General features: G+C 42.3%; 1 protein-coding gene across 7 annotated transcripts in view; it reads right to left on the bottom strand.

The window, feature by feature from the left end:
* Window positions 1-14,868, bottom strand: part of LOC139445560 (inositol 1,4,5-trisphosphate-gated calcium channel ITPR1-like) — a 253,058-nt gene that overhangs the window by 70,267 nt on the left and 167,923 nt on the right. For all 7 annotated transcript variants that reach the window (XM_071226708.1, XM_071226711.1, XM_071226710.1 and 4 more), the window contains 5 exons: window positions 14,542-14,694; window positions 13,183-13,242; window positions 12,541-12,627; window positions 6,970-7,116; window positions 555-680 (listed from right to left, as the gene is read on the bottom strand). In XM_071226708.1, the coding sequence (XP_071082809.1) occupies window positions 555-680; window positions 6,970-7,116; window positions 12,541-12,627; window positions 13,183-13,242; window positions 14,542-14,694 (573 nt within the window). The remainder of the gene's footprint in view (window positions 1-554; window positions 681-6,969; window positions 7,117-12,540; window positions 12,628-13,182; window positions 13,243-14,541; window positions 14,695-14,868) is intronic.

Below are 14,868 nucleotides of genomic sequence, written 5' to 3'. Positions count from 1 at the left end.
GTGTGATGACTCACCCCTGGAGTGAGGAAGAGGTCCAGAGACAGGAACACATGTGTTCTCATGTGTGCATGTGCGTGTGCGTGGATGTGTGTGTGATGACTCACCCCTGGAGCGAGGAAGAGGTCCAGAGACAGGAACACATGTGTTCTCATGTGTGCATGTGCGTGTGCGTGGATGTGTGTGTGATGACTCACCCCTGGAGTGAGGAAGAGGTCCAGAGACAGGAACACATGTGTTCTCATGTTGGCATGTGCGTGTGCGTGGATGTGTGTGTGATGACTCAACCCTGGAGCGAGGAAGAGGTCCAGAGACAGGAACACATGTGTTCTCATGTTGGCATGTGCGTGTGCGTGGATGTGTGTGTGATGACTCACCCCTGGAGTGAGGAAGAGGTCCAGAGACAGGAACACATGTGTTCTCATGTGTGCATGTGCGTGTGCGTGGATGTGTGTGTGATGACTCACCCCTTGAGTTAGGAAGAGGTCCAGAGACAGGAACACGTGTGTTCTCATGTGTGCATGTGCGAGTGCGTGGATGTGTGTCTGATGACTCACCCCTGGAGTGAGGAAGAGGTCCAGAGACTGGTACAGCAGGCCCTGGTTGGGCTGGTTTCCCAGACAGAAGGCCTGCAGGAACTCGTGGGCTAGCTTCATGATCTCCTGCATCCGTATGTCCTCCGTCTGTAACACACAGGTACATACAGGTACTCATGTACATACAGGTACTCATGTACATACAGTGTACATACAGGTACTCATGTACATACTGGCACTCATGTACATACAGGTACTCATGTACATACAGGTACTCATGTACATACTGGCACTCATGTACATACAGGTACTCATGTACATACTGGTACTCATGTACATACTGGCACTCATGTACATACTGGCACTCATGTACATACAGTGTACATACAGGTACTCATGTACATACAGGTACTCATGTACATACTGGTACTCATGTACATACCAGTACTCATGTACATACTGGTACTCATGTACATACTGGTACTCATGTACATACTGGTACTCATGAACATACAGGTACTCATGTACATACAGTGTACATACAGGTACTCATGTACATACTGGCACTCATGTACATACAGGTACTCATGTACATACTGGTACTCATGTACATACAGGTACTCATGTACATACAGTGTACATACAGGTACTCATGTACATACAGTGTACATACAGGTACTCATGTACATACAGTGTACATACAGGTACTCATGTACATACAGGTACTCATGTACATACAGTGTACATACAGGTACTCATGTACATACAGTGTACATACAGGTACTCATGTACATACAGTGTACATACTGGTACTCATGTACATACTGGTACTCATGTACATACAGTGTACATACAGGTACTCATGTACATACAGTGTACATACTGGTACTCATGTACATACAGGTACTCATGTACATACAGTGTACATACAGGTACTCATGTACATACAGTGTACATACTGGTACTCATGTACATACAGGTACTCATGTACATACAGTGTACATACAGGTACTCATGTACATACAGTGTACATACTGGTACTCATGTACATACAGGTACTCATGTACATACAGTGTACATGCAGGTACTCATGTACATACAGGTACTCATGTACATACAGTGTACATACAGGTACTCATGTACATACAGGTACTCATGCACATACAGGCACTCATGTACATACCAGTACTCATGTAGATACTGGTACTCATGTACATACAGGTACTCATGTACATACTGGTACTCATGTACATACAGTGTACATACAGGTACTCATGTACATACAGGTACTCATGTACATACAGTGTACATACAGGTACTCATGTACATACAGGTACTCATGTACATACAGTGTACATACAGGTACTCATGTACATACAGGTACTCATGTACATACAGGCACTCATGTACATACCAGTACTCATGTAGATACCAGTACTCATGTACATACTGGTACTCATGTACATACTGGTACTCATGTACATACTGGTACTCATGTACATACAGGCACTCATGTACATACTGGTACTCATGTACATACTGGTACTCATGTACATACTGGTACTCATGTACATACTGGCACTCATGTACATACTGGTACTCATGTACATACAGGTACTCATGTACACACAGGTACTCATGTACATACTGGTACTCATGTACATACTGGCACTCATGTACATACTGGTACTCATGTACATAGAGGTACTCATGTACATACAGTGTACATACAGGTACTCATGTACATACAGTGTACATACTGGCACTCATGTACATACAGTGTACATACAGGTACTCATGTACATACAGTGTACATACTGGCACTCATGTACATACAGGTACTCATGTACATAGAGGTACTCATGTACACACAGGTACTCATGTACATACTGGTACTCATGTACATACTGGTACTCATGTACATACTGGTACTCATGTACATACAGTGTACATACAGTGTACATACAGGTACTCATGTACATACTGGCACTCATGTACATACATGTACTCATGTACACACAGGTACTCATGTACACACAGGTACTCATGTACATACAGGCACTCATGTACATACTGGTACTCATGTACACACAGGTACTCATGTACATACTGGTACTCATGTACATACTGGTACTCATGTACATACAGTGTACATACTGGTACTCATGTACATACAGGTACTCATGTACATACTGGCACTCATGTACATACTGGTACTCATGTACATACTGGTACTCATGTACATACTGGTACTCATGTACATACTGGTACTCATGTACATACTGGCACTCATGTACATACTGGTACTCATGTACATACAGGTACTCATGTACATACTGGTACTCATGTACATACTGGTACTCATGTACATACTGGTACTCATGTACATACAGGTACTCATGTACATACTGGTACTCATGTACATACAGTGTACATACAGGTACTCATGTACATACAGGCACTCATGTACATACAGGTACTCATGTACATACAGGTACTCATGTACATAGAGGTACATATGTACATACAGGTACTCATGTACATACAGTGTACATACAGGCACTCATGTACATACAGGTACATATGTACATACAGGTACTCATGTACATACAGGTACTCATGTACATACTGGTACTCATGTACATACAGGCACTCATGTACATACTGGTACTCATGTACATACTGGTACTCATGTACATACAGGCACTCATGTACATACTGGTACTCATGTACATACTGGTACTCATGTACATACAGGCACTCATGTACATACTGGTACTCATGTACATAGCAGTAATCATGTACACACAGGTACTCATGTACATACAGGCACTCATGTACATACTGGTACTCATGTACATACTGGTACTCATGTACATACTGGTACTCATGTACATACAGGCACTCATGTACATACTGGTACTCATGTACATACTGGTACTCATGTACATACTGGTACTCATGTACATACTGGTACTCATGTACATACTGGCACTCATGTACATACTGGTACTCATGTACATACAGGTACTCATGTACACACAGGTACTCATGTACATACTGGTACTCATGTACATACTGGCACTCATGTACATACTGGTACTCATGTACATAGAGGTACTCATGTACATACAGTGTACATACAGGTACTCATGTACATACAGTGTACATACTGGCACTCATGTACATACAGTGTACATACAGGTACTCATGTACATACAGTGTACATACTGGCACTCATGTACATACAGGTACTCATGTACATAGAGGTACTCATGTACACACAGGTACTCATGTACATACTGGTACTCATGTACATACTGGTACTCATGTACATACTGGTACTCATGTACATACAGTGTACATACAGTGTACATACAGGTACTCATGTACATACTGGCACTCATGTACATACAGGTACTCATGTACACACAGGTACTCATGTACACACAGGTACTCATGTACATACAGGCACTCATGTACATACTGGTACTCATGTACACACAGGTACTCATGTACATACTGGTACTCATGTACATACTGGTACTCATGTACATACAGTGTACATACTGGTACTCATGTACATACAGGTACTCATGTACATACTGGCACTCATGTACATACTGGTACTCATGTACATACTGGTACTCATGTACATACTGGTACTCATGTACATACTGGTACTCATGTACATACTGGCACTCATGTACATACTGGTACTCATGTACATACAGGTACTCATGTACATACTGGTACTCATGTACATACTGGTACTCATGTACATACTGGTACTCATGTACATACAGGTACTCATGTACATACTGGTACTCATGTACATACAGTGTACATACAGGTACTCATGTACATACAGGCACTCATGTACATACAGGTACTCATGTACATACAGGTACTCATGTACATAGAGGTACATATGTACATACAGGTACTCATGTACATACAGTGTACATACAGGCACTCATGTACATACAGGTACATATGTACATACAGGTACTCATGTACATACAGGTACTCATGTACATACTGGTACTCATGTACATACAGGCACTCATGTACATACTGGTACTCATGTACATACTGGTACTCATGTACATACAGGCACTCATGTACATACTGGTACTCATGTACATACTGGTACTCATGTACATACAGGCACTCATGTACATACTGGTACTCATGTACATAGCAGTAATCATGTACACACAGGTACTCATGTACATACAGGCACTCATGTACATACTGGTACTCATGTACATACTGGTACTCATGTACATACATGCACTCATGTACATACTGGTACTCATGTACATACTGGTACTCATGTACATACAGGCACTCATGTACATACAGGCACTCATGTATATAGAGGTACTCATGTACATACTGGTACTCATGTACATACTGGTACTCATGTACATATAGGTACTCATGTACATATAGGTACTCATGTACATACTGGTACTCATGTACATACCAGTACTCATGTACATATAGGTACTCATGTACATACTGGCACTCATGTACATACTGGTACTCATGTACATACAGGCACTCATGTACATACTGGTACTCATGTACATACAGGCACTCATGTACATACTGGTACTCATGTACATACAGGCACTCATGTACATACAGGTACTCATGTACACACAGGTACTCATGTACACACTGGTACTCATGTACATACTGGTACTCATGTACATACAGGCACTCATGTACATACTGGTACTCATGTACATACTGGCACTCATGTACATACTGGTACTCATGTACATACAGGCACTCATGTACATACTGGTACTCATGTACATACAGGCACTCATGTACATACTGGTACTCATGTACATACCAGTACTCATGTACATACTGGTACTCATGTACATACAGGCACTCATGTACATACTGGCACTCATGTACATACAGGCACTCATGTACATACAGGCACTCATGTATATACTGGTACTCATGTACATACAGGTACTCATGTACATACTGGTACTCATGTACATACAGGCACTCATGTACATACTGGCACTCATGTACATACAGGCACTCATGTACATACAGGCACTCATGTATATACTGGTACTCATGTACATACTGGCACTCATGTACATACTGGTACTCATGTACATACTGGTACTCATGTACATACAGGCACTCATGTACATACTGGTACTCATGTACATACTGGCACTCATGTACATACTGGCACTCATGTACATACTGGTACTCATGTACATACAGGCACTCATGTACATACAGGCACTCATGTACATACAGGCACTCATGTACATACTGGCACTCATGTACATACAGGCACTCATGTACATACTGGCACTCATGTACATACTGGTACTCATGTACATACAGGCACTCATGTACATACTGGTACTCATGTACATACTGGCACTCATGTACATACTGGTACTCATGTACATACTGGTACTCATGTACATACAGGCACTCATGTACATACTGGTACTCATGTACATACTGGCACTCATGTACATACTGGCACTCATGTACATACTGGTACTCATGTACATACAGGCACTCATGTACATACTGGTACTCATGTACATACAGGCACTCATGTACATACTGGTACTCATGTACATACCAGTACTCATGTACATACTGGTACTCATGTACATACAGGCACTCATGTACATACTGGCACTCATGTACATACAGGCACTCATGTACATACAGGCACTCATGTATATAGAGGTACTCATGTACATACTGGTACTCATGTACATACTGGTACTCATGTACATATAGGTACTCATGTACATATAGGTACTCATGTACATACTGGTACTCATGTACATACCAGTACTCATGTACATATAGGTACTCATGTACATACTGGCACTCATGTACATACTGGTACTCATGTACATACTGGTACTCATGTACACACTGGTACTCATGTACACACAGGTACTCATGTACACACTGGTACTCATGTACATACTGGTACTCATGTACATACTGGTACTCATGTACATACAGTGTACATACTGGTACTCATGTACATATAGGTACTCATGTACACACAGGTACTCATGTACACACTGGCACTCATGTACATACTGGTACTCATGTACATACTGGTACTCATGTACATACTGGTACTCATGTACATACCAGTACTCATGTACATATAGGTACTCATGTACATACTGGCACTCATGTACATACTGGTACTCATGTACATACCAGTACTCATGTACATACCGGCACTTGTGTACATACAGGTACTCATGTACATACAGGCAATCTTGTACATACCAGCACTCAAGTACATGCTCACTGTACAATACACAAATCATGACTGGATCACTCACTGCATCATAGACCATATAGACTAGCAGCTCACTCAGTGTCTCCTACAATTCCCACTTACTTTATCATAGGGTATCTGCAACAGCTCCAAGACCACCGAGTGGGCGCCCATGTTGCGCAGGAGACGTTGCTCATGTTTGCGTGGCTTTTTGGAGATGATGGAGTCGGGGATGTCCTGGACGCAGAGTCTGGTGAGTCGTAGCAAAACCTGGAAACACAAGCCAGTCAATACACTCACTAGGAAAGTGAGATCACTGTGTTGATGTGTCCCAGAATGCAACTGAAGGATTGGGAACATTGTGTTTAAGGAACATTGTGTTAAGGGAACATTGTATAATTCAATAGTGTGGGAACAATTGTGTTGATATGTTGCACAGTACACCAGCAAGGCTGAACAGAGTGCTGATATATTCATGTGGTGTATATAGATGCAATAGTGGGATTGGGAACAATTGTGTTGATATGTTGCACAGTACACCAGCAAGGCTGAACAGAGTGCTGATATGGATGATATGCTGAGTGGGATTGGGGACATGGTGTTGCATTGTCTAATGCAAACCTGGATCAAAAACATTGTGTTCATCATTATATTCTCCTCTGTAACACTTATATGTTGGTTACTATGAGTTACTAATGTTATACATGTTATACATGTTAACAATCACCACACAGCATGGTATTATCAATGTACACGGATCAGAATGGAAGTGTTGCTATGGCTCCACGACAGGATGGAGGGACCCTTAGTGCCATAATGCTTCCTGGAAATGCTCTACCGCTATGAAATTCTCTGCTCTGTGCTGCAGTAGGATAATTGACTGATAACAAGAACTGATGAGTGTGTAAAGGCTTTACTTTTAACAGATTACATCTGTCTGGATCACATTCACAAATGTAAAAAGTGTAGGAAAAAATATGTTTCAGAATCTTAAGAAGCAAATTGAAAACAGAACTTGCCCTGAAACAAACTTTTCAATAAGGTGGTATGATGTCATTTGTTTTTGCTCATTAATACAAACATAAATACTGTGTTGTACACCACAAACAATATCAGAATGAGAATTAGCTTTTAAGTGCAGGATACAAAAATTTAGAACATCAACCAACATTTCAAATACCTTACCAGAAGGACATCAATAGGTTTTCTGTGATACGACCATGGAATAAAGTTTGATAAAAAATAAAGTACTGGTCTGTGTGGTGACATGCAGAGAGTTCTGTACTGAAAACTGCAAGCAACTCTTTGTGTCAATCACAAGGGTTGTTCTGAAGGTATTAGACATACAGTGAGATAAGGCAGGATGTTGGTCTGTGGGGTTTAAACCCAGACACCAGTAACCAAGTAAGCTACAGTCTCCCACAGGATTGGATACTCTCTCTCCAGTCAGGTACCTTCCCGGATGTCTCAAGAGACTATACTGCTTATACATTGGGTTTGGTTTAGAGGTACCAAACTTGGGTCCACGCAATTGGGATACAATGACATGCATCAACCAAGTCAGTGAGCCTGATCAACCAATTGTTACAATTCTTACAATACAAGCATAGTCGCCTATTACGGCAAGCATGGGTTGCTGAAGACTTGTTCTACCCCAGGCTCCCTAATCTGTCAATATTGGTTATCACCCACAAAACAACCAAATTCACAGCTGTCAGAAGGATAGAAGTATGGCCATACACTCACATAATACAATTTATATTCATAGTATATGATATCTATGACACAAAAAGACTTGCAGCTTATAATGGCTCTTTCAGGCAGGCAAATGGACAGATAGAAATGATTTCAATTATATTTTTAAGTGGATACAAAATTAGGACTGGATGGAGAGGAGAATAAAAAGAAAACAAAACCATCAAAAATGGAAATTAGACGTCAATAATGTAAACTGACAAATCATATGAAAATCTCTACTAGTACCAATCGTTTGCTCTGAACATAAGGTGTATGGATGACATTGTGAAAATTAAATGCACAAATCACAAAACAAAAGACACTCACACAAAATAAATCAAACCAAAATGTGGAAAGTAGAATACAGGGAAAACAAACTGAAAGACAAGTAAAGGAACCCAGGGCTAGTAGAGATACTGTGTTTACCACAGAACCCAGGGCTAGTAGAGATACTGTGTTTACCACAGAACCCAGGGCTAGTAGAGATACTGTGTTTACCACAGGACCCAGGGCTAGTAGAGATACTGTGTTTACCACAGAACCCAGGGCTAGTAGAGATACTGTGTTTACCACAGAACCCAGGGCTAGTAGAGATACTGTGTTTACCACAGAACCCAGGGCTAGTAGAGATACTGTGTTTACCACAGAACCCAGGGCTAGTAGAGATACTGTGTTTACCACAGAACCCAGGGCTAGTAGAGATACTGTCTTTACCACAGAACCCAGGGCTAGTAGAGATACTGTGTTTACCACAGGACCCAGGGCTAGTAGAGATACTGTGTTTACCACAGAACCCAGGGCTAGTAGAGATACTGTGTTTACCACAGAACCCAGGGCTAGTAGAGATACTGTGTTTACCACAGAACCCAGGGCTAGTAGAGATACTGTGTTTACCACAGAACCCAGGGCTAGTAGAGATACTGTGTTTACCACAGAACCCAGGGCTAGTAGAGATACTGTGTTTACCACAGAACCCAGGGCTAGTAGAGATACTGTGTTTACCACAGAACCCAGGGCTAGTAGAGATACTGTGTTTACCACAGAACCCAGGGCTAGTAGAGATACTGTGTTTACCACAGAACCCAGGGCTAGTAGAGATACTGTGTTTACCACAGAACCCAGGGCTAGTAGAGATACTGTGTTTACCACAGGACCCAGGGCTAGTAGAGATACTGTGTTTACCACAGAACCCAGGGCTAGTAGAGATACTGTGTTTACCACAGAACCCAGGGCTAGTAGAGATACTGTGTTTACCACAGAACCCAGGGCTAGTAGAGATACTGTGTTTACCACAGAACCCAGGGCTAGTAGAGATACTGTCTTTACCACAGAACCCAGGGCTAGTAGAGATACTGTGTTTACCACAGAACCCAGGGCTAGTAGAGATACTGTGTTTACCACAGAACCCAGGGCTAGTAGAGATACTGTGTTTACCACAGAACCCAGGGCTAGTAGAGATACTGTGTTTACCACAGAACCCAGGGCTAGTAGAGATACTGTGTTTACCACAGAACCCAGGGCTAGTATAGATACTGTGTTTACCACAGAACCCAGGGCTAGTAGAGATACTGTGTTTACCACAGAACCCAGGGCTAGTAGAGATACTGTGTTTACCACAGAACCCAGGGCTAGTAGAGATACTGTGTTTACCACAGAACCCAGGGCTAGTAGAGATACTATGTTTACCACAGAACCCAGGGTTAGTAGAGATACTGTGTTTACCACAGCGCCGGATGAGGTGCATTCTAATGTATACCTAATGGAAGGGAGTTTTACGCCGCTTTTAGCAATATACCAGCAACATAACAGCGGTGGACTCCTGAAATGGGCTTCACACATTTTGCCCATGTGGGGAATCAAACCCGGGTCTTCGGTGTGATGTCCCAGGGATAGTAGAGATACTGTGTTTACCACAGCGCCGGATGAGGTGCATCCTAATGTATACCTAATGGAAGGGAGTTTTAAGCCGCTTTTAGCAATATACCAGCAACATAACAGCGGTGGACTCCTGAAATGGGCTTCACACATTGTACCCATGTTGGGAATTGAACCCGGGTCTTCTGCATGACGAGCGAACGCTTTAACCACTAGGCTACCCCACCACTCCTGAGCTACATCAGCAATACCATTCTTTGACAACTGCCAAGAGTCAATTGTTGGGGGTGGGGGTCTTTTAACCTTTACTCATTGTCTTCACATCATACCAATTGCCAAAGGACCGCCTATGTGGCCTAGTGGTAGAGCGTCCACCTGGAAAGCGGAAGGTCTGGGGTTTGATACCCTGACGCATCATACCATAAGACCTTAAAAGATGGTACTTCTTGTTACCCTCCCTGGCACTCGATATTAAGAGGCTAAACTAGGACTGGTTGGCTTGGAGTCAGAATACTGTGTCTGAGTAATGTATTCATGTCAAACTGCGGCATGGTATCTCAGTGGGCTAGCAACTAGAAAATCCGCATTTGACCGGACTAGTACAAGCAGCCACACACACTCACACGTGCATGCAAGTCACTATGCAAGTGCAATAATCTTGGACGTGACGTTAAACCCCATTTCACCTCTATCACCTCAAGGACAGTTTGTGTGATACCAACATTCAGGGCGTGGACTGCATAAGAGGTATCAGGCTGCATTAACTTGAAGATTGGTTTGTTTCATGTTTAATGCTGAAGTCAGCAATATTCAAGCCATACACAGTGGCCAGGCAAAGCAAGGGTTGATATCATGAGCAGCAATCCACACTGACACGATAAGGTGGCGGATTCATGAAATTCACAAAGCCTGGCCATCCAATTCCCATTTCAGCCGACCTTAACATCAAGCTGGTGTCCTGGGGACGTGGTCTGGCCTGGATTAACTTGATGATGTCAGGAATACCCCTTTGGCCAGTGACTTTAATCCCAAGCCTCAACTTTGCAAAAATTATTTCAGTTCAATCAACTCAGCTGATAATAATTCAGTTCAAAATCTGCTGGACAAAATGTTCATGATGTTGTGCTAGTAAAGTGAAAAGTTTTTTGAACAGGCATCTGCAGTGTATGAAATTAATGAGAGGGTCAAGGGGTCCTTGTCATTACCCTTATAGAAAAACTCAAACATTAAGGGGTCTCAAGATTCAAATATTGTAAGAACATCTCAAGGACCCCCGGATCCCAGTAATTTCTAACACGGCACCATCGTAGGATGACTTTGTGAACATGATGCAGGGAGTGTTTGTGAGATGATAGCATGTAGTGTTCATCCCATGGCAAACCTTACTTGGCAGTACAGCTGCGTGTCCACGAACCACGGCCCCACATTGAGCTGATAACCAGACATTCACAAGGAAATACATCACGACAGACATCATTTACAAAATTTCTATTGGACAGTTTGTCAAGGACTATAGGACTAGGGCCAATTTCTAACACTGCATTCTTATCTAAGACAATCCTGCAGCAAAAGAAACTAACAGTTTAAGTCCATCAGTCCTAATAATGATTACATACAGCAAAATTCTCAAGAGGGCAAATATCTACTTGTCCTTATGATACTTTAACTATTGGGAAGTTTGGCAAGGACTATAGGACTCGCGCCAATTTCTAATGCTGTCCTGGTTGGCTGATAGGGGGAAAAAAATTCTTCACAAACTTCTGTGAAGCTGATGCCATTTGTCAGTTAAGCATGTCACCTAACCTATTGTCTTGTAGTTTAACATCTTGTATGAACACATAATACTGCTCTTGACACAGAAATAAACAAAAAGAATGTTTACTTTGTAGAGTTACCGGAATCCCCAAAACAATAAAAAAAACCTGGTGTTATTTCACATCTCTTACAACGATGACATCAGCTGGAAGTCAAGGGTTTGTCAGCCTAGCAATCAGTCTTGTAACACTGGCATCGTGGGAATATTGCTAAAGCTATCTCAACAAGACTGTTAAAGAGATCCACAAGTGAGTGAGTTAAACTTACAGCTTTGATAGCCTTGTAATTCTTGTTGGCCAGGTTATCAATCGGGGGGCCAAGTTCAAGGTCAATCGCTGATCCCTGGTCAGTAGTCTGAGGACACAAATTAAAATAGAATTACTTGAGTGAGAGACAGTACTGGTGAATCCTGAAATAAAAATACAACATCCATGCTGACCACCTGGGCCCACTTGCACAGAGCAATCTTAGCGCTAAGACTATCGTAAGCCTATGTTTTGTATGGGAGTTACGATCATCTTAGTGCTAAGATCGCTTTGTGCAAGTGGGCCCTGGACAGTAGAGTCTGGACCAGACAAACCAGAGGTTGATGCCAAGAGAATCAAAGTAACTACAGTGGGGACACAGGCCCTCCAAGCCTACGTCTTAGCTTATTTATCATCATTACCTTGAGTCTTCATAAATTACACCTACCAGAGTAGAAATTGCCTGCTTCCAAAACAAAAATGGTCGCTGTGGTAAGTACTTTGATGTAACTGTACAGTGATACACAAACTTAAGATCCACTTAGACCGCCTTCTTCGGCCAGTGGACAGAGCATCTGCCTGGAGAGCAGAAGGTCCCTTCCACATAGCACTCAGATATGACAACGATTAGCCTGGTCCCCTGGTGGCCGAATGTGGTACTCACCCACTGTGAAGCTGCCTTTGACTTCTTCTTGCCGTCACCATCCCCCTTGTCCTTCCCGCCCTGCAACACAAAGACACAGTCACATCACAGTGTGACAGTTCACTTCTTTTTTTTGTGCTGTTTTTTAATGCCGCACTCAGCATGATCCAGCTATATGAGGGCGGTCTGTAAATAATCCAGTCTGGACCAGACAATCCAGTGATTGACATCATGAGCATCGATCCAAGCAAGTGGGATACAATGACATGCATCAACCAAGTCAGCAAGCCTGACCACCCAATCCTGTTTGTTGCCTCTTACATTACGCATAGTTGCCTTTTACGGCAAGCATGAGTTGCTGAAGACCTATTCTACCCCAAATCTTCATGGGTCGCGTGTCAGTTCAAGTGATCCCACGTGTATGGTTCCAGACAGCCAATGATCAGAATTAGGGTGAACAGTCGCGTTGACTTCCAGCCAACCATTTATTATCCAGCAGGGGCAGTAATAGAAACTGACATTCTTAGTCCACTAGTTCTTACAACACATAGCAAAACCCTTAAAAATGCCAAATTTCTACTTGTCCATATGACACCTTAACTATTGGGCAATTTGGCAAGGACCATAGGACTGGTGCCAATTACTACCGCTCAAGGTAAGAACAGGAAGTTGAACACTTTACATTTCATAACACACTTCTTTCAGGACCTCCAGAATGTGAAGGTAGACACAATTTTATGGATAACAACTTCTTTAATACTGTAAAAAGCGATGTTTCGGTATAGATCCTTTTACCGTTGTCAAGCAAGACTGAATGAAGGACTTAGTACAGAATATATATAGTAGGTGGAGGATTAACAGTAGAGGATTAACACTAACAACAATAACATGATATGAGTGGGATAACCTAGGTAAGGTGTTGACAACAAGGGGATAATACTGTCACAACACGATGGACAGAGAACACACAGGTGGAAGCCAATGGGACATGAAGCCAATTAAACATGATAAGTGATTATTGCTTGATGACACGTTGCTTTTTACAGTATTAAAGAAGTTGTTATCCATAAAATTGTGTCTACCTTGTCATCGGTCAACTTCTAAGTAATGCCTATCAAACAATTTCTCAAGAATGTACTGCTTTCAAATACTGTGTAAAAAAGAATTTCCATTATTTTCTGTAACTACTAATCCCTAAAAATATCCCAAGCTTCCCCTTGAATGTGAAATGGTTGGTTTCTTAGACCTACAGCCTAAGGACGCTTGCTACCCCTGATAGAATGACTTTCAGTTACTAAAACATGACCCATTATTCCTTTCACTGGTACTGGACCATTTCCGCTGATATTGGCGTCTACCTGAAGCTGTGGAGCTGCTCACCTCTCCATCCTTCTTCTTTTTCTTGCCTTCGGAGCCCGGCTTGCTCTTGTACACCCACAGCTCCGACTTCTCCACCATCAGCCGCAGCTGATCCAGGTCGGACTTAATCTGTCGGTAGTTCTCCACGTCGCTCGGGGTAACCAGCAGTTGCACCTGTGAACAAAACAAGATTGGACCACTGACTCAGTGGGACCTGATTGATGGAACAGTTGGTATACTCAAGATTGGACCACTGACTCAGTGGGATTTGATTGATGGAACAGATGGCCAACACAATGTTGGATCACTGAATTAGTGGGCCGACACAAGGGTGGATCACTGAATTAG

This window comes from Haliotis cracherodii, unplaced genomic scaffold (assembly GCF_022045235.1).
Source record: "Haliotis cracherodii isolate W230 unplaced genomic scaffold, xgHalCrac1.p SCAF_6, whole genome shotgun sequence".
In the NCBI taxonomy this organism is placed as follows: Eukaryota; Metazoa; Mollusca; class Gastropoda; order Lepetellida; family Haliotidae; genus Haliotis; species Haliotis cracherodii.
This window is presented reverse-complemented; position numbering and strand designations above follow the sequence as displayed.